The sequence below is a fragment of the Musca autumnalis genome, unplaced genomic scaffold (assembly GCF_047663935.1).
Source record: "Musca autumnalis isolate F117 unplaced genomic scaffold, ASM4766393v1 scaffold_3, whole genome shotgun sequence".
NCBI classification, from domain to species: Eukaryota; Metazoa; Arthropoda; class Insecta; order Diptera; family Muscidae; genus Musca; species Musca autumnalis.
In genome coordinates this window covers 41,839,525-41,861,868 of record NW_027411866.1, presented here as the reverse complement: position 1 = coordinate 41,861,868, position 22,344 = coordinate 41,839,525, and the positions used below count along the sequence as shown (strand labels likewise).

At 36.9% G+C, this 22,344-nt stretch overlaps 1 protein-coding gene across 1 annotated transcript; it reads right to left on the bottom strand.

Annotated features, from left to right (window-relative positions):
- Positions 1–208: 208 nt before the first annotated feature.
- Positions 209–19,770, bottom strand: LOC141396978 (apyrase-like). Its single transcript, XM_073972726.1, has 8 exons — positions 19,233–19,770; positions 6,284–6,509; positions 2,926–3,123; positions 2,458–2,863; positions 1,314–1,471; positions 1,005–1,101; positions 585–942; positions 209–517 (listed from the first exon to the last, which is right to left on the bottom strand). Exons 1-8 carry the CDS (start codon positions 19,361–19,363, stop codon positions 424–426), a joined length of 1,668 nt encoding a protein of 555 aa, XP_073828827.1. The 5' UTR covers positions 19,364–19,770; the 3' UTR covers positions 209–423.
- Positions 19,771–22,344: the final 2,574 nt, after the last annotated feature.

Genomic DNA, 22,344 nt, shown 5'->3' with positions numbered 1-22,344 from the left:
AAACTTATGCCATGTTTATATTATAGCTGATTTTCACTATTTATAAATCCTCCACTAGCAAATTGTAAACAAACAGCACGTGGAAATACTTGCGACGTTTTTACATTTATAGCGACAGTTGGGTTTTTTGGTACTCACAGGATGGGATTTTGTAAATCTAAACGTACTATAACATTCCTCCTTGAAATCTCAAAATAAAACTTGTATATTTACAATGGAAATGTAATTTTTCAAAATACTGCCACTTTATTTACACATTTTTGCTAATCTTTATACGATTTTAAAACAACCATGATACGAACATCTAGACTGCATTTACGGTTATCTTGAAATCACAAAATAATATCCACATTGGATTGTCCTTTTTGAACATGACTTAAAAGGTCACTTTATTTAAAAAATGTTAACTAATCTTCATAAGATTTACACAACCTTGATACGACCTTCTAGGCCACTATAAATAGGAGTAACATTTTCAGTATAAGCCAACAGGGCATCCAAATCGGTAATGTAGGGTCTGTAAAGAAAAACAAAATATAAATGATCAAAAAGAAATGCCCTAAAACTACTCTCTTATGACTTACTGGACATTGGTACCATAATCACGGAACATATGGTAACCATCACCACCATCCTGTAAGAAGTTGGGAGCCACAACTCGATATGTGGCTTGTGGATCGAATGGTACAAATCTCGGAACGGAACAATCGGCACAACGAACTTTCAAATCCAAAACACGTTGATTAACCGGTTTCTTGAAGTCGAAGGTAACCTTTAGCCCCGAGACTTGTAGGAAAATATAGGAGCTGGTAACACCGTTGTCATAATCAACTTTACTAGCTCCAAATTCTAAAGCTTCCAAGAGTTTATCACCAGGCAAATCGAAGGCGGTTAAAATATTTTCAAATGGTGACATAGTAACAATGTGGGAATACGTTAGATCTATGAAAGGGAGAATTTGCAATAAATACCACGAAGTTACTTAATAATTGGCAACTACTTACTTCCACGATTCAAGGGAACTCTCAAAGCACCGGTATTTACCAAGCCAATGGGAACAGTAGTCCATTCTTGCTTTTCATAGGGAGCCAAATTAAGGAACTGCAAAAAATTGAATGCTTTATGAATTTGGGAAAATTACACGTTTAAGCCGTAAACGCATCCAAAGTTTTAGTTAAGTCAGGCGTCATTTCTGATAAAAGAATAAAGTCAATTTCGATATGTTGCCCTTTCTCTTTCATTCTTTTATCGGAATTGACACCCAACTATACTGAAACGTTGGATGTGTTTTCAGCTTTATTTTCCTTACTTACAGCATGAACCATGGCATCGGTGAAAAAATTACCCAAATTACATTCTTGATAACTGCATGGAGATTTCAACAGATCTACAATTGTTTCACCAACAACTACCTTGCCTTGGGCATCAATACGCTCACGCCAGGGTTTCATTGCTTCCAAAACTTCGGGGTCTGCAAAAAATTACATAATATTACGTTTACATATACAACCCGATTGATTAAAACCACTGAGTTCCAAATGTGAATTCCATTGAGTATACGTCAAATAAATGCTAAAAAAGGTTAAAATGCCGTTTGCATTAAAACTTTTTGCCGGGTTAACCTGTATTGGCATGGGCGGGTTTATTATAAACGCATTATTACCCCAGTTACACTTAACCGGATTAACGCAGTGGGTTTGGATTTCATATGTCAATTCCATAGCGCAAACGTCAAATAAATCCTCTCGAAGTGGGTTAACCCGGGAAAAAAACTAGTGTAACCGTACTATATAATAGTTCGATTGCATTTACGAAATGCCAATTTCTTGGTGTATACGACAAATTAAAACTAATCTGAAATCCATTGGATTTCATTTGACGTTTAAGGAATGAAATTGACAGTTGAAATATAGTGGATTTCATAAATGTAAACGGTCTATAACCCGGCAAAAAGCTGTAATACAAACAGGCTATTTTAAGGGGAAATAATTGGAAATAATTGCACCTAAAACCAGTATTTGGGACAAATACGTTATTCATTTGACAGATATTCAATGGAACTGACAGCTTAAATGACCCATTTTTAAAAATCAGTTAAATGTAAATGCGGCTCGAGAGGTAAAAAAGAACAATTTTCATCATTTCATAGGCAGGCTTGAGATTGAAAAGTAGGTCAATCTAAATTCGCTTGGTCTTTTATGCTTTTACCAGAAATGACGCAAAGTTTTACTCAAACGTTGGATGTGTTCGTCATTAAGTCCTCGGTACATAAGCAGCAAGCCATTTCTGATAAACAAATAAACAACGGACCAGCAAAGTTCGAACTAGGAGGTTGTCCTTTCAATTTTATACTTTGTTTACATTTACGAAATCCACTCGATTTCAACTGTCTCTTTCCATAAGTGACATCAGGAGGACGGATTTAGCCACCGCGGTATAAAAGTATTTTTTACTTACCTTCCGGTACATCAGCTCCCATATAAATTGGAGCTCCCTCAAAGTCTACAACATTGCCATCATCATCAAAGAACACTGTCAGATTACCAACATATTTGGCATAAGCGGAAGCCTGGACAATTAAGACACGATGTCCCGAAGCGTGGGTCACTTGTGTGGGATAATCACCTCGTGGTGTATCGGGACCAGGTGGTGTATCACCAGTATAAAGGAAGGTATGAGAGTGTGAACCAACAATAACATCCACCTCAGAACCGGCATTTTGAGCAATCAGCAAATCTACATCATAACCACAATGGGAGAGAACAATAATAATATTGGCACCTTGGGCTTTCAATTTTTGGGCCTCCTCGACAATTGTGTCACTTTCATTGCGGAATATTAATTTCCCTGTATTTGCAAGGTCCTAAAATAAGCAGATATTATATTCAAAAGCGTTTTGAAGAACACGGAGAGGGAGAAACCTACATAAGTTGTTTCCAATATCACACCAATAACACCGATTTTGCGATTATTTCTCACGATAATTGTTGAGTTTTGATAGAGTCCCTGCAATGTAGGTTCATTTGTAGCATCCATATTGGCCACCAACATGGGACTGTCTAATGATTCGATAAAGGGGACGACACCCTCAACACCATGATCAAATTCATGATTACCCAGGGTCTAAAAGAGAATGGGAAAATTTCATTTGAGTAGCTATTATGATTGAAATAAAAAAACGATTGGCATAATCTCTGTAATTATTAAATCGAGTACAATGTAAACGTCCTATTAATGACAAATTCTAAAGCCGAAAACACATCCAACATTTCGGTAAAGTTGGGCGTTATTTCTGATAAAAGAATATAGAAAAATTCGATCTACGTTGCCTTTGCTATTTTAAGTCGAAAACACATAAAACGTTTCAGTAATGTTGGGCGTCATTTCTGTTAAAAGAATAAAGAACAAATCGAGCTATATTGCCCTTGCTCTTTTATTCTTTAATCGGAAACACCATGGTTTAATAAGAAAGGTTAGCCAAAGCATTATGTCAATTTAAATTTTTTCATTCGAGTATGCCTAAAACTTCAAAACAATATAAACAAACTGTGTATGTGTGTGTGGTGTTTGAATAATATGCCAAACAATTTTAAAAACAATCGAATTCAATGATTTTTAAAATTATTTTTAGACCATTTGTATGGAAGAAATTGGTGAGATTTGCATTGAAACAATCAGTTTATCATATTCAGAACTCGATTATGTGTAGAAAACTTAACTCTTCACTCATTTTTCGCGTTTTTTATAAAATGCTCAAAAATGCATTGTAAACAAACCCACTTGTTGCTTTTATTTTGAAGTTTTAGGAATTCAAGAAAAACAAGGGTTCTATAGATTTTTTTCATTTAAATCTACCTCTTTACTTATACCATGGGAAACACGCTCAACTTTACTGGGACGTTGGATGTCTTTTCGGATTGAGGGCGAAACCTATAGCTCTGCGTGTTGCGTGTGCGTTCAAAAATACAAAAACAAAATACATGTATTTGTTGTTATTTTCAATTTGAAATACATGTATTTTGTTTTTGTATTTTTGAACGCACACGCAACACGCAGAGCTATAGGTTTCACCCTAAGGCAAACGACAAAAGAATTTGATTGTGGCTCTGACATTATTAAGCTTGGTTTACGCTTACGAAATCAACTCGATTTCAACTGTCAATTCCATTGGTTAAATGTCAAATCAAATTCAATGGATTTCAGATGAGATTTCATTTGACGTTTGAGCAATGGAATTGACAGTTGAAATCGAGTGGATTTCGTAAATATAAACCAAGAATTATAGTACGTTTACATATATCCGGATTTAACAAAACCACTGCGTTTCGAATGTCAAGCCGAAAACAGATCGAACGTTTCAGTAAAGTTGGGCGTAATATCTAATAAAAGAGCAAGGGCAACATAGATCAAATTTTTCTTTATTCTTTTATCAGAAATGGCGCCCAACTTTACTGAAACGTTGGATGTGTTTATGGGTTCAGTTCCATTGCGTATACGTCGAATAAATTCTCATAAAGAAAATCTATAATATAAACTGCGTATAATATAATACGAGGGCGGTTCGGAAACTTCTTAGCCTATCAATGAAAGAGAATAGTTAGTTTTTCAAAAATATTTTTATTTGTCAATATAATCTCCAGAAACTTCAACGCTTTTCTAGCAATTCTATCCCTTGATTAAAATAGTTTTCCTCAAGGTCTTCAAAATAGTGGTTTACAACTGTAATTGCATCTTCATTTGAGGTAAAACGCTTGCCAGCAAGGAATTTTTTTAGATTTGGGAACAAGTAAAAGTCACTGGGAGCTAAATTAGGAGAATAAGGTGGGTGGTCAAGCAACTCGTACTTTAATTCGTTGATTTTAGCCATTGTTAAAACACTCTTATGCGCTGGTGCGTTGAAAAATTATTTTTTTGTGTTGTAAGCCAGGACATTTTTCTCGAATTTGTACATTTAAATGATCCAACAGGTTGCAATGGTACTCTGAATTTATTGTTTTACCCTTTTGCAGATAGTCAATCAATAAAATACCTTTGAAGTCCCAAAAACCGTTGCCATAACCTTACCAGCCGATTGAATTGTTTTTGCCTTCTTTGGGGCACTTCCTCCAGCTTCAGTCCATTGTTTGGATTGTTCTTTTGTCTCTGGAGTATAGTGGTGGATCCATGTCTCATCAACAGTTATGAAACGACGCTTAAAATCCATTTTATTTCGCTTAAAACGATCCAAACAAGCTTGAGAAATGTTCAATCTTATGCGTTTTTGATCGACTGTTAACAAATGCGGCACCCATCTTGCAGAAAGCTTTTTCATCTGTAGTTCTTCATGCAAAATTAAATGGACTCGATCATTTGAGATACCCATGATATTAGCAATTTCACGCACTTTTATTCGTCGATCATTTAATACCATATCAAGCACTTTGGCTACAAGTTCTGTTGTTGTTGCTGTTTTTGGACGTCCACTACGTGGTTCATCTTCAATGCTTGTACGACCACGTTTAAATTCAGCAACCCAATTTTTTACTGTTGCATATGAAGGAGCACTTTCACCTAACACATTCACCATATCATTATGAATTTCTTGTCCCGATAAACCTTTTTTATGTAAATATTTAATGACAGCACGCATTTCTAATTTTTCCATTGTAAAAAAATTGCGGATGCGTCTTTTTTGAACACATGTTTCTATATGAAAGAGTTGCCAGATCGAAACAAAATTTAACATGTGTTTATAACAGAGTTAAAAGTTTCCAAAACACTTAATTTTTTTCTGTTTATACCGCGCATTTTGTGCTAGGCTAAGAAGTTTCCGAACTGCCCTCGTACATATCAAGGTCTATACAGGGTCGGCCAGTTAGAATACTTTTAACAATAAACATCTAGTATGTTTAACATTATCGTGATTTGAGTTTCATTGCATTTCAAATAACAATAATGTATTTTGACACAAACAAAATAGTCAGCTGGGCTTTCTGACCGACCTTATATAGACCCTGGTATATATGTAACTCTTGTCTTACACATTGAACATTTTTGTGTGAAAATTTTGAGTTTGAGAGTAAGAAGGGAGAAAGGGAACTCCTTCACGCCCTCTCTCTCTCTCCCAACGTATGGCTTCTTACATAATATCCATTTAGACCAATGGTGCACAAGAAGAGAATGCTATTTAGGGATTTTGTATGGGAAAGAGAGTTGTAATTAACTTTTTCGTAAAGACGCGTGCATGGCTGATTTAGACGATGCCAATCGTTTTATGTACTTCCATCTTTTTTACTAAACTCACCATGGCATCAGCTGGTAGCATATTCAAAAATTGACTAGTAACATTCCAACGTCCAATATTATACCACAAAGTACCCTGGAAACTATCGCCAGCATTGAAATAAACAGCATTGTTATCCTTTTGCTCTTCCAATAATTTCTTTACCGTATACACTGTACGAGCATAGCCACCAATACACACCTCATCGGCTTCACAATTACCCCCAGTTGTATCGGTAGGTTCATATCTATAAAGAGAAAAATATCAAGGCCGATGATAACTTTGGGGATTTTGTAAACTTATCTCTAGGAATTAGTGATAATATATTGTGAATAAATGAGCATAGATTAGATATGTTGCCGATTAATTACGGTTGTTGTTAATATTGTATTGAAATACGATTCTGTGCGATTTGTATTTTGGCTACAAGCAAAATCCTCCTATTGGTTATAAATCGTTTTGCTTATCGGGTTTCGTATAAAAAATAAAACAATTTTATCTGGATTGCTGTAAATTATGATATGGAATGATTAGCATGATGTTATTGGCATCACATTCACATTATTCTATAAAGGTGAGGTAAAGCAAAATCTTATCCTGGAAAATAAAAAATTCGTTTGACTATTGCAGTTTTTGCTGTTACACCCCGTTTGCACTTAACCGGATTTAATAAACCTACTGTGCTGAATGTCAATTTCATAGCGGAAATATCAAATAAGAATGAATTTCTCATTCTGTTCTCACTTTCATGGGGTTATCAGCTGTTTTTTGCGTTAAGTCGTAAACACATCCAATTTGGGGTTTTTCTATCGACTTCCACATTAGAGTATAATCTTAAAATTGTAGTATTGGAGAACTCGATCTAAAGGTAGAAATACAATGGATTTTTCTTACTTGTGTGACTTCATTTCTGGTAGAAGAATAAAGAACAGCCAAGACGAAATTGAAATAGGTTGCTTTTATCATTTATTCTTTTACACGAGCAAAGAGAAGAAAGCAAGCAACAAGAGCTCTGTTCCTTTACGTGCCTGAGGTTACCATTTCTTACCATTTTTAACCTGCAAAGTGTTCCTTTACTTTAAAAAGCATACAATTTATATGAGACCAGTTCACCACTTTTACCATTTTTTGCCACTGTTACCATTTTTAAAAGTAAAGGAACAGACCAAAGCTGATTGAGTTTCTGCCCTAAGTACCCCTAAATTAAATCGGCTTTTAGATCTAACATGTTTTATAAAATATGAGTCATTGTCCCGGTCCACGCTAAAGAGATTTATTGAAACAATTTCGTGAAATTACTTCATTGAATTCACTGGAACATTGAAGTTGGTCTCGGTCCACACTAGAGTGATTTCAATGAAAAAATTTCATGAAATTTGGCATTTTTAGGACCAATTCCCGACTTCTGCAAATTCATAAAATTACTTAAGTATAAAACTCGATCTTAGAATGCAAATTTTTCCAAAGAAATCACTCTAGTGCGGACGGCGATTTGTCAATTCCATAGAATATCTGTCAAATAAATGACGTAAATTCACAAACACCTGTTTTAAATGCAAGTGTAGAATGCTTTTAACGTACATAATTTCTTTAACGAAAACACGCTTGTGTGACCTTCGACTACGTAAATTTTTCATGACATTGTTTCAATGAAACAACTCTAGTGTGACCAAGAACTAAAGGCCTGGGTACATAAGCTGCCTCGCCTACTTACCTTGCTTGCTTCTGATAAAAGAATAAAAAAGAAAAGAGCAACCCAGTTCGAAATTTGCTCGGACTTCTTTATTCTTTTATTTTTATTATGTCAGAAATAAAGCAGAAAGCAAGGCAACCTGGCAAGGCAGCTTATGTACCCAGGCCTTAAAGGCCAAAACTCAATGGATATTTCTGAGTAGCTCGGCTTCGTTTCTGGATTTAAATAAACTCACTGTCAGCTCAAATGTCAATTCCATAGAGCAAACGTCTAGTAAATCCTCATATAGAAGGTTAACCCGCATAATATGCCATTTAGATATGACACCATTAGCCGGATTTAGCCCATTATCAGGTTTTATTTGCTAAATCCAGCCAAAATCTACCAGATTTCCCATACAAAAATAAATCCTCCTATTGAGTGAATTTGTTTTAAATCTGGCATAAATCCTTGTATACAACTCTGTTTTTTGCAACATGTTGCTAGAAACAAAGACATAAATACAACAAGATAAGACATTTCTTTTGCTATCATTCTTCAGTGAATGGCTTTTGAATTTAACATAATGTTATGTTACGATATGGTGATATAACATTTTTGTCTTTTATACATTTTTACGTATTTAACCGAATTTACCGATCCAATTGACATGGAATTATTCTTGAATAAATCCTTGAATTCATAAATTTCGTTTCTGATATCATTACATGAAATGTTCCTCCTTGGTTGCGATTTTATGATGTCTAAACGATAAAATAATTCGTTTATTCATTTTAGATGGGCAAACTGCGATAAAATAATTCTTTATTTGCATAATGTGCTAACATTTTCAGTATTAAACAATAAATTTGTAATTTGACGTGTGTTTTTTGAGACGAATTCAATTTACAAAAAATTCTTTTGACGTTTCAAATTCGTTCAGATGGGCTGATGCATCTACCTTGGTAATTGTGCTATGAACAAAAATCAGCTGACTGCCATTTAAATCCTCCAAAATGTATATCTAAATGCAATGAGATTTGTACTGGATTTATTAAATCCAGTCGAGGATTTATGGTTAGTCTAAATGAGCTATAAAGCTCTATAGTACGGTTATATTAGAGTGTTTTGCCAGGTTATGCTTTGTTCACATTTACGAAATCCACTCGGTTTCAACTGTCAATTCCTTTGCGTATACGTCAAATTAAAACTCATCTGAAATCCATAGGATTTCATTTGACGTTTATGCAATGGAATTGACAGTTGAAATCGAGTGGATTTTGTAAATGTAAACCAAGCATTAAGCCACTTTATGAGGATTTATTTGACGTTTACGCTATGGAATTGAAATTTGAAATTCAAAACCCACTGCGTCAATCCGGTTAAGTGGAACCGGGGTATAATGCAAATGCAGTTTAAATTGTCAAATATATTGGTATACCAAGGTGTATTAAGTAAGGTGTTTGCATCGGCTACAACAACTTATATATTACAATAACAACATTGTTGTTATAGAAACTAAAAAGTCATTCTGACAATTAGTTTTAATATAAACAATTAATAAAGGCATTAAGTTCGGTCGGGCCGAACTTTTTATACCCTCCACAACAAATTTCAGCCATTTTGGTGGATTAATGTGGCCACAACCTTCAAAATACCGAAATTCGGAAGGTACCGTTCTATGGGGGCTATATGATGGCGTGGACCTATACCTACAAATTTCTGGGGGAAAGTTTTATACGCCTAAAGAAGACTAAATACCAAATTTCAGCCATTTCGGTGTGATAATGAGGCTAAAACGTTCAAAATATCGAAAATCGGGAGATATTGTATTATGGGGGCTATATCAACACGTGGACCTATATAAACATTTTATGGTAGAAATGTTTCTTAGCCTCTGGAAACACAAAATACAAAGTTACAGCCGATTCTTTGGTCAAATGGGTCTAATACATTCAAAATATATTAAAATGACGCGTATTTTATAAGGGGCCTTATGTGGGGGCTATACCAAAACGTGGACCTATATAACCCAACTTTGGTAGGAATGTTTTCTGGCCTCTGAAGACACAAAATACCAAATTACAACCAATTCTGTGGTCAAATGGGCCTAATACATTCAAAATATATTAAAATGACGCGTACTTTATAAGGGGCCTTATATGGGGGCTATACCAAAACGTGGACCTATATAACCCAACTTTGGTAGGAATATTTGTTGGCCTCTGGAGACACAAAGTACCAAATTACAACCAATTTGGAGGTAAAATGGGCCAAATATGTTAAAAATTCCTTAAAACGACGACACGTCACGCGTCATTTTGTATAGGGGCTATACGAAAGCGTGGACCTACATAGCCCGCTTTCAATACCAAAAGTCCTACGTAAATATAACATATTTTCCCAAAATTTCATCAACCTACGTCAATCCGTTCGGACGCTAGAGTGATTTCCACAGACGGACGGACATGGCTATATCGATGTAGAATTGCACGCTGATCAAGAATATATATACTTTGTGGGGTCTACAATGATTATTTCGAGTAGTTACAAGCGTAGTGACAAACTTAATATACCCCCATCCTATGGTGGAGGGTATAAAAAGGAAAACAAAAAATAGTAAAAAATATTATGCTAAGTTTACATTTGCGAAATCCACTCGATTTCAACTGCCAATTCCATAGCTCAAACGTCAAATGAAATCTCATCTAGATTTCATTTGACGTTTAACCCCCACAAAAGTTCGAAAATGTTCGGAAAATTTATGAATAATCCTTGAAGGGAGTAACAGATTTGGTCCATACTTTGTACATCGTGAAATTTCTGCTAGACTTGATGAGATTACAATATGGGCTCTATCGGTCCACTCCTTCGGGTATCTCTCACACAAAATTTCGGAAAAGTTCAGTTAGGGCACCCTCTCCAAACGCTTTGATTTTTGTTGTAACAACTTACATTCACTGCCCCCCATACGACGTTACAATTTTTATTAGGAGCAAGTCAATATTTCCTAAAAAAATAGTCTGAAAGGTGCAAAAAACGCCTATGACAGCGTGTGTAGTGGTTGGAGCGCAAGATACCTCTCGAACGGATCTGACGATTCGGTCCAAAATTTAGCCTTCGTAATATTTTGTCCAATATTAGTCCAAGTACCTAAGTAAGGCACCTCCCCCACGTAAGATAAAAAATGTTCGGAAAAATTATGCGTACGATAACTATTGAAGGGAGTTGCCGATTTGGACCATACATCCAATATACGACATCAGGGTCGAATATGGACTATATTTGTCCACTCTTTCGGGTACCTCCCACACAATATTTAGTTCACTTTAAAACCTGCCCTCGAATGACTTTGATCTTTGTTGAAGCAACTTGCATTCGCTATCTCAATTACGACGGTAAAAGTTGTTTCAGGGGCAAAGTCGTTATCGTGCTCTCGAACTGATCAACCGATTTGGTCCAAAATTTGGCATTCGTCATATTTTGTCCAAACTTAGTTTTAGTTCTAAGGTGGGCAATACCGGTACACAACCTCCAGAACTTCCACTAAAATGGTATGCACGATAACCAATTTGGTCTAAAGTTTGGGTCTCCTAATATTTTGTCCAAATTTAGTTTAAGGGCGAAGGGCGTTCAAAAATACAAAAACAAAATACAACATGTATTTGAAATTGAAAACAACAACAAATACATGTATTTTGTTTTTGTATTTTTGAACGCACACGCAACACGCAGAGCTATAGGTTTCGCCTTAACTTCTAAAATGACCATATCAGTCTTCTCTTTATGCTACCTTCCCACAAAAGTTCAAGATTTGGGGTCTGTTCAAAGATCCTTTGGAAATGTATACCGATGCTGTTCGTTGTGGTCCTGTTAACTGCTATATTATGTTTTCCGTGGACAAGTCCATGCTTCCTGCTTATACGATGACCCACTGAAAGACTAGTGGTCGCGATTTCTATCGAAAAGATATGACTCCCAACGTGAGATCCACTTCCATAATGGACTTTGTCGGTACATTCCTTGAAGTACCTACTCCCCAACACTTTTGAACTTTAATTCTAATCCACATTTTTGTCGGCAAATGTCGAAAAGGGGCCACAAAATCCTGAAAAAACGCTAAATACATTCGATCTGTCCGTAGATGAAATATGAAAAATAACGCTGTCGCTAAGTATTATCGATGGAAACAGTGTTGTTAACTTTTATTAATACTTTTCATTCATAATTTTTCGTTTTATTCCACTACAGGGGCTAATTCTGTATCTACATACATATGTCTTGTGCCAGACTATGACAATTTTCATGAAAATGTTTTAACCTTATGGGTAAGAAGGGAGAAAGGGAGCTCCTTCACCTCCGCTCTCTCCTAAAAGCTAAAATATTTTCATGTGTTATTTTCAGTGTCTGGCACAAGAGTATGAAAATGTGAAATGAAATCTTTTATAAAGCAGAAATCTGTCAAATGAAAAAAATATAAAATATCATAGACAAAGAATCCAGTCCCTGGGGCTGGCCGAAAATTCTTCAAGATGTCATTTTCATACAATTTAGGCACGATAACAAAACAGATTGACAGATTGAAACCATGACGCTGGCGTTTTACGCCACCTTATAATTTAATCATAATTTTGTCACTCAAATTTCAATATATTTCTGATATAAACATCACTTAAATGTTAAATAATATTTATAACAACAATATGTAGTGTTTTGGTTTATTCTTCAATAAGGGCTTGTCAGATTAACCTTGGCGTCAGTTTTCTTTATCATAATAATTATTTAAAAAATGAAATAATTATAACAATAACAATCAAATAGTTTGATTGTCATATTTTTTTTGTATATACATATGTACATATGTGACATAAATTGTAGGAATACACAAGAACCAATATAATCAGAAATTGAAAGCGATAAGAGGGGGAAAATGACAGTTGTGACAATATTCTCTTTTTAGACGTCTAAATAGATTGTTTATTTGTAATTCTACAGAAATTAAGGGTTATTGATGAGCAAGCTGTTGAATACTGGATCAAATAGGGTATATGATAAAGATACCACAAAAATGCGGCTTGTAATATTGCGTTTTCATTTAACACGATTTAATAAATCCACTGCATTTCTAATGTCAATTCCATAGCGTTAACGTCAAATAAATCCTCAAAATAAAAGTTTTTCGGGTAAAAAGCTGTAATGCAAACGCCGTTTAAGATTATAATAGGCTGTTATATTATGGGTTTTTGTCGGGTTAACCTTCCTTATGAGAATTTGTTTGACGTATAAGCAATGGAATTGGCAATAAAAACCCAGTGGGTTTGTTAAATCCAGTTATATATAAACGTGACGTAGGGGATGAATGATACCAAGCAAGCGTCTTGACCGGCTTTAACATGGCAAAGCCCAGGATTTATCTTGGTCACTTCTTCATCTCAAGTGGACACTGACCTCCCAGTGGTGTCACCTGGGGAACTGCCTTTAACACCCGTTAAAGGTAGTGAGCTAACATGAGCCGCGCGTTCACCCATAAGAACGTTAAAAACTTGGGTTTGGGCGTCGGGTTAGTAACCGTCCCTCAGAAAAAACATCCTACTATGAAAAAACGAAAGAAAAAAAAAACAAACCCCTCTAAAGTTGACGAACCCCGCAAACGTTTTAAGGACCATGATCTGCGAATCTGCACCTGGAATGTTCGCACTCTTTATAGAGAAGGTGCAGTCTTCGCATTGGCAGACATACTTGAAAAGTACAAGACCGATATTACTGCCATACAGGAAATACGATGGATTGGGAAAGGCGTCACAACAACACCTAAAGGTGACGCACTGTATTATTGCTGCCATGACGTAAAGCATGAGTTTGGTTGCGGATTCGTAGTTAGTCGGAGACTAAAACGTCTGGTATCCAGCTTCACCCCAGTGAATGAAAGACTTGCTGCAATTCGAATAAAAGCTAAATTCTTCAACATCAGCTTTATTTGCGCTCATGCTCCCTCTGAAGAAAAGGACGAACAGACCAAAGATATATTTTACGAGCGCTTAGAAGAAACATATGACCGTTGTCCTGCCCATGACATTAAAATCATTCTAGGCGATTTTAATGCCAAAATTGGAAAGGAGAATATCTTTGGCCCAACAGTCGGGAAATTCAGTCTCCACAGTGAAACATCTGACAATGGTATGAGGCTGATAGACTTTGCAGCTGCAAAAAACATGGTAGTTAGCAGTACCAGATTTAATCATCTCGATATTCATAAGGGCACCTGGCTGTCTCCAGATCAAAGAACAAGTAATCAAATTGATCATGTTGTGATAGATGGAAGACATTCATCCAGCGTGTTGGATGTACGATCGTTCCGAGGCGCAAACATTGATTCAGACCACTACCTTGTTGCAGCAAAGGTACGTACACTCTAAACGTTGCAAATAAAGCACGAACAAACACAACGCGGAAGTTGGACATCGATAGGCTGCAAACACAACAGATAGCCACAGCATATTCCACTCAACTAGCCCAATTGCTTAACGCGAGCACTACTTGTCCCGATAACATAACAACACAATGGCAAAATATTGACCTCCACAAAAGAATTCATGGTATGACCAGGAGTGTCGTGCTGCTACCGAAGATAAAAATGCGGCATATAGAGCTACTTTACAATCAGTAGCAACGCGTAGCGCACGAGAGAGATATCAGGAGAAAAGGAGAGAAGAGAAACGTCTTTTCCGCAAGAATAAGAGAGAAATGGAAAAGCGGGAGTGTGAAAAAATCGAGATGTACAGGAGCCAGAATGAAATCCGAAAATTCTACCAAAGAGTGAAACATCAAACAGATGGCTTTGGTACAGGCACATACTCCTGTAGAGACCAGCAAGGTAATCTGGTAACAGATACAGATAGCGTGCTCAGGATATGGAAGGAACATTTCTCCAATCTGCTGGTATCCAATTGTGGCGAAGACGATGATACCGCAGATCCAATCCAAGAAGATGGTATAGAATGTATACCACCCGGCCAAGATGAGGTAAAAACAGCAGTCAACCGGCTGAAGAATAATAAAGCAGCAGGTGCCGATGGCTTACCAGCCGAGCTGTTTAAAACCGGAGGCGACGCGCTGATAAGGTGTATGCATCAGCTAGTTAGCACCATCTGGCAGGAAGAACGCGTACCCGACGATTGGAACCTGAGCATCCTATGTCCCGTCCACAAGAAAGGAGATAAGACTGTATGCTCCAACTATAGGGGCATAAGTCTACTCCCTATTGCCTATAAGATAGTGTCAGGGATACTGTGCGAACGAATAAAGCCTATGGTCAACGGGATAATTGGACCATACCAATGTGGCTTTAGACCTGGCAAGTCCACCATTGACCAGATATTTACCCTGCGGCAAATCCTAGAGAAGACCCAAGAGATGCAGATCGACACATTTCACCTTTTTGTCGATTATAAAGCAGCATTCGACAGTCCCCTCCGATCAAAGGTATTCCATGCAATGTCTGAATTTGGTATTCCCGCAAAGCTCATCCGGCTTTGTAAGATGACTCTAACTGATACTAGGTCCTCAGTTAAAATCCGAAGAATTTTGTACCAAAAGAGGTTTCAGACAAGGAGACAGCCTTTCGTGTGACCTATTCAACATTTTGCTGGAAAAGGTAATACGAGATGCAAATGTCAAAAGAAATGGCACAATTTACACCAATAGCCACATGTTACTTGCCTATGCTGATGACATAGACATCATGGGACGATCAGTAAAGGAAGTAACTGATACCTTTAGGAAGGTCGAAGCAGAATCTGCGAAAGTGGGTCTGGCGGTAAACGGCGAAAAGACCAAATTGATGGTGTCGACGCGCAAATCGTCCATAGAGCTCGGACCAACTGTGGAAGTTGGTACCTATAATTTTGAGGTAGTTAAAGACTTCGTCTACCTCGGCACTGCCATAAACACAACAAACAACATCAGTTGTGAAATAAGAAGAAGAATTGTATTGGCCAACAGATGATACTATGGCTTAAGTAAGCAATTTAAGAACATCTCGTCAAACAAAAATAACACTATACAAAACGCTGATACTACCCGTACTAATGTATGGCTCCGAAGCATGGGTACTTGCGCAAGCAGATAAGGCAGTTCTTGGTGTGTTTGAGAGGAAAATTCTTCGAAAGATCTACGGGCCGATTTGCGTTGACGGTTAATATCAACGTCGTGTGAACCACGAGCTATATAAGTTATACAAATACATGAATATAGTTAAACGTATCGAGATGCAACGATTGCGTTGACTAGGCCATATCCCATGAGAATGAGCGATGATGAACCCGCTAAAAAGGCGTATGAATACATGCCACATGGCGGTGCACGCAGAATCGGCAGGCCTAAGCTTCGATGGATCATACAAGTGGATGAAGAAATGAAAAGGCGCGGTATTCCAAAAAGTCAAGCGAAAAACAGAGAGGAATGGAGATCTTTTCTTAGTTCGGTCTATGTAATGGGCCAACTAAGTAAGTATATAAACGTACTATAAAATTCGAGAGAAATACCATTTTTAATACATTTGTATTTTGAAGTAATGACTATTTTACACGACATATATCATTTACATATGGGTTATCACTTTTTATATACGAAATGTATATGCAAAGTGACAATCCATATGTAAAATAACATATCGCGTAAATCTATGTTGCCTTGTTCGTGTATTCTTTTACCAGAAATTACGTAAATCTTACAGCCTGTTTTCGTAAAAAGTTTTTGCCCATTCGTTCGTCGATTTCATGAACGAAGACACAATTTGGTTTTCATAGCGGTTGACGTTTGTATTCGTGTGACAAACAAATGAAAGCTTTTTATTTTCGTAATTTTTTTGGTTTTCGTAACGAAATCAGACGAACGGATACGTCAAAAATAAACGAATGGAAAAGACCCATCGTTTTGAATGAAAATTAAATAATTAGAGTAATAAATGGCACAAAACACACGAAAACTGGAAGGGAATGCAATTTTATTTATTTCCATAGAAGCACACGCGTATATGTACATCAGTTTCTTCATATTATCACAATTATTTTTGGACAAATTTGATTAAATTTTTTCTTATTTTTTGTTTTTCATCTGTTTATCGGGGTTGCCATCAAGTAACACATTTTACGTGCAGATGCCTATGCAAAATTCACAAAATAAGTATCATGGAAACCCTGAAATATAAAAGCTTTTATGAAATAGACGAAAGCTTTCAGATAAAAACGAATGGCTCGTAAAATTTTAACTCAAACGTTTACAGGGTGTTTTTGTAAAAATGCTTGCCTGTCACACGAAACGTTCGTACTAAAACGTATACGTTCAAAATTTGGTTCTTGTAAAATTTTACGAACCATTCGTTTTATCTGAAAGCTTTCGTCTATTTCATAAAAGCTTTTATATTTCAGGGTTTCCATGATACTTATTTTGTGAATTTTGCATAGGCATCTGCACGTAGAATGTGTTACTTGATGGCAACCCCGATACACAGATGTCAAACAAAAAATAAGTCCCTATTTACATTAGGCGAGTTTACTTGCGGCAATTGTCAGTTTGATGGAGAGAGAGGTGAGGCATATGGTAACCCTTTGCCTCTCAGCCCCCTCTCTCACCTACAAACTGACAATTGCCGCAAGTAAACTCGCCTAATGTAAATTGGGACTAAGAAAAAAATGTAATCAAATTTGTCCAAAAATAATTGTGATAATATGAAGAAACAGATGTACATATACGCGTGTGCTTCTATGGAAATAAATAAAATTGCATTCCCTTCCAGTTTTCGTGTGTTTTGTGCCATTAATTACTCAAATTATTTAATTTTCTTTCAAAACGATGGGTCTTTTCCATTCGTTTATTTTTGACGTATTCGTTCGTCTGATTTTGTTACGAAAACCAAAAAAATTACGAAAATAAAAAGCTTTCATTTGTTTGTCACACGAATACAAACGTCAACCGCTATGAAAACCAAATTGTGTCTTCGTTCATGAAATCGACGAACGAATGGGCAAAAACTTTTTACAAAAACACGCTGTTAATGTGTTTTCGGCTTAAGTGGGAAGTTTTTTTACCACTAGGAACCCTAAATACCAAATTATAGTTAATGATGTTTGTAAATGTGCCTAAAAAGGTCTAAATACATGAAATCGAGCGGTACCGTGAAATTGGGGCTATTAGAAAACGTGGACCTATACGATGTAGCAGATGAACTAGCTCGAGGTGGCTCTAAGTCTATCGACCTTGCAGTTGATGAAACTGTCTGGCCACCAATGTGCTACTACATCGGCAAACTTCGTGATATCTTCAACGAGAGGGGACATGAAAGATGACTTTTGGAACCTGGTTGCAGGATATCCAAAGCAATCTGGCCTGTGGTCTCTCGTTGTAGGACGCAGTGTGAGATGTCTAACTTCGAATGACTACTGCAGGCTATGTGAAGATGCAGAGGAGATAGAGACTGTCGAACATCAACTATGCAGGTATACCTTGTTACAAACAAGAAGACACCGAATACTCGGTAGATATGAGATACATTGCCACACCATTTGGAGGATAGATAGACGAATATAAGATGAAATATGGCAATGTCAGGTGTTTTCAGTGAAAATCTGTCTATCAGGAACGCAATCGAGTTTGTTGGACGACTTGAAACCAATCTAAATCAGCCAAACCATCACTTAAATAGTGGATATATGTATTTGTCGATTGTCGTTTGGTCTTCAAATCATGGACCCTAAACTCAAGAGCGATTCATAATTGTAGAATGGCCACCGATGTGCTATTAGATCGACAGAATATCCAGGGCAATTTGGACCGGCAAAAAGCTAAAGATGAAAATACTGTAGGTTTCATTATAGGTCACTGCATGGTTTGATCTACTCATTCATTATAATCTTCTCAAAGTCAGTTTTTATTTATTATAGCAATTTACTACTTCTTTTTCTCTGCTTGATATTCAGCAATTAACAAAAACAATCATTCGTTTACGGGGATTTACATTCACGTGCTAAAAATGGGCTGGCAATTGTTTTTAAAATACTACGAACAAGTCGTTCTAATAGAGTGACGGAATACGGCGTTATCATATAGGTACATATGTATGTATTTATTTATCTTCTTAAAAATTGGAAAAGTCATTTGGCCAGCATAGGTCATTTCGGGGTAGAAGTGTTCTGAGAGTAAGGAAAAAGAGACGCTAGTTCCCTTCCAGCAGAGAAGTTTTAAAGATTTTTATTCAAAACTATTGATTTCCATCATCCTAAGACCTACATATGTACATACCTTGCATGAAAATCATTGATGTGGATTATGGACAGAGGAAATAATCCATCCCGGTTCACCTGAGCTTGAGTAAATCCCACAACAGCTATCAGCAACAAGAAAAACGCAAAGCAGCTGCTATGTTTAATCATTGCAATACCGTTATTCGTCTATTTATATTTTGAATATTAATTGAGCCAATGACAGGCGTTACATATAAACGTTTTTATTAATTAGAATATCACCAACTATGTTGGTATGAATGTGACCCGCCGTGTTGTTGTTATATTGACTTAATTTTAGTTTCAATCCACTCCAAACGGCACTTGTTAGCCCAACGAGAAAACTCGACGGTAGGTAATAAAATGACGCGGTGTTTTTATTACTATTTCTCTTTTTTTCCGTCGAAGTTGTTTTAGCCAAACGGTCGAGCTGACTGACTGAATTGAAAGTCATTAACAAGTTACGCCTGATTGTTTTGTTTTTTTTTTTTCTCTGTTCATCCTACAACAAAGTTTAGCGTTAATTCACTACAAATTACCACAGAGGAGAATGTTATGAGGTGCTTCAGTTAAATTCTGCTACGCTTGGTGTTAGTTATTGTTGTTGTTTCTGCTATTGACATGTGTTTATGTTTTATTGATATCGCGATATCAACAGTTTGTTGTTATTTTGATAAGAAATCTCAATTAGAATGAAATGTTGTTGTGGAGTATAAAAAATAGTCGTATATTTGCAATGCTATTGTAAATTTATTAACGATTAACTTCGGAAATCCATAATGAGGAATGGGTGAAGGGGACCTTATTATAGAAGAAGAAGACGTTATGGTAGGAACGACAGTCAGAAAAAGACTTATGTATTCTCTTCTTTCCAGAGTTGTCAACGTTGGGCGCCACTGTGCCGTAACAAGGGAATGTGACCATATACCCTTAATTATATTCCTGAATTGTGTCGTTTTCCCGGGTATCCAGAAAGAATATCTATCAGTCTTAGTAATTTCTGCCTTAATTACAAATAAGATCCTTTGTTTTATCTTCATTGAAGGTTTCCCCACAGGATTAAGGTGTTTTTCTTTACAAATTACAAATACACTGATGTTCCCATCCCCTTGTCTCAGCATAGCGGCGCCCAATGTTGACAGCTCTGACAAAAACATTTGTTTTCATTTCATTACAGAGTTGTCAACGTTGGGCGCTACTGTGCCGAAGCAATGGAATGGAAACATATATCTGACGTCGTTATATCTGCCGTTCGACTCGACGAAATTACCACCTTGACATCGATAGAAAGGCAAAACGTATTCGATTCGATTGTTAGAGGCGCCCTTAAAAGATTCTCGCCTCACAGAATCTCCCCTGATCATTCCGGCCTTACTTCTGAGAAAAGTGGACGACATTTCGCCAAATTAAAGTAATACTTTTGAGGCCTCGGTACATAAGCTACAGGCTTTCTGGCTTACGTTATTTCTGGTAGAAGGCGACGTAGTTAGAATTCAGCATGGTCCTTCTTTAATGCAAGGACGCACCTTCGACATGATATGATCCAAACGCTCATCTAATCTTTCAGCTTAAACATGGACCCCAGGAATTGGATAAAAGCTTCGGTACATAAGCAGTATTGCATTCCTGCTTAAGCCATTTCTGATAAAAGAATAATGAACAGCCGATCCAAATTCTTTGACCTTTGCTTTTTAGTATCTTACCTGAAATAAACTCCGCCGAAGCCGATCCCAAGCCAGTAGGTGAAAGGAGGTTTCTTGTCGCGAGTCAAGAATGTGAACTGACTATTCCACCACTATTACACCTTTGGGACGAGCGACATACATATGTATATATCAGATAGAGCTCCTACCTCAAAAGCGATGCACTAAAACCTGGGCGCCTCAACGAGTATAGGCTTACCCCAAGTTTTTGTAAAAATTTTTATTCTTCTCACACGAATTGTCAAATTTTGTAGATCGATTTACTCGCTTTAGCGCAAATGTAGAGCGCTGATTTTTAAATGAGGAATCCTTAATAATATATGGAACGGGTATACGAAAAATTAGATGTGTATGTCATCTGGGGGCTGAGCTATGAATGCCTAAATTATTACGAATATAGACGAACGAACAAAAATAAGTTACAAAAACTGGGAGTTAGTTGTCAAGACCTTGACGTAAAACGAAAATTAAATATTTGAAAGATGTAGATGTCTTACACTTCCACAAGTGCATCCATGACTATGGACAAATATGGACACCGACAGCAAATCCATTACTACTGTCGCCAGCAGCTCAAGCTCTTGTGTGACAAAGAAACGAATTGCAGGTAATGGCGGAGACGACTTCCGGGAACTGGACCACATAAACGACAGTCTAAATAGGTAGAGCAGAGGGTACTCCTCAAACTCATTGAGGAAAAGGTTCCAAAGTTTCAGGGAGGATGAAATTTGGTGTGATCCATGTCTCCACTTCCAGTCATGATACTACCCCCAATTTTTTGGAAAGGATGCTGAACCAACCTGTCGCATTAGGCTGGACGTCTTAGAGCGAGTCGAATCTGTCACACCATTACTTCTTAGGAAGGAAGTACGGTAGGAGGAACGTGGTAAATTAGAATCCCCAGTCAAAAACACGTATGACTCGCTAATACCTCTGACCTCCAAAAATACCAAACCTAAAAAGTAATGGACAAGAAATAGTATCGAAGGTCCGTTATACATATACTGCAGTCGTTGCGTAAATAAAGATCCGAATATCGGGTTTGCAAGGAAGTTCGAGAGGAACTATCCTAAGAGTGAACTTTTATTACTTCCCTCTTTAAGAACAAAAGAAACCCCTGTCGAGGTCGCTCTGGTTCAGATAAGGATACGTCGCTAGTCTTTAGACGGTCAATCCGAAACTACTGGTTGTGAAGACGATGAGATCGTGTGAGGAGCGCCACGAAGAAGGTCATTAGAAGATGTCTTCAGTCAGTGCATCTTCGCAGAAACCTTTTATGACTGCGAAGGCAAACAATGACATTGTTTAGCCAAGTTCTTCGTACAAACGAAGGATTGTTCGAAGGATTGTTGCGAGAATATGGAATCGGTAGATTTTTCACTTTGAGCTCACATTGGCAAGGCAGTAACTTGGACAGGATACAGAAGA

Coding starts and splice junctions, on each gene's coding strand:
- LOC141396978 (XM_073972726.1), bottom strand. CDS start 19,363: ATGATTAAACATAGCAGCTGCTTTGCGTTTTTCTTGTTGCTGATAGCT. Junction 6,510..19,232: donor ATCAATGATTTTCATGCAAG/GTATGTACATAT, acceptor TTCTCTTTATAG/ATATGAACCTACCGATACAA. Junction 518..584: donor GATTATGGTACCAATGTCCA/GTAAGTCATAAG, acceptor TTTTCTTTACAG/ACCCTACATTACCGATTTGG.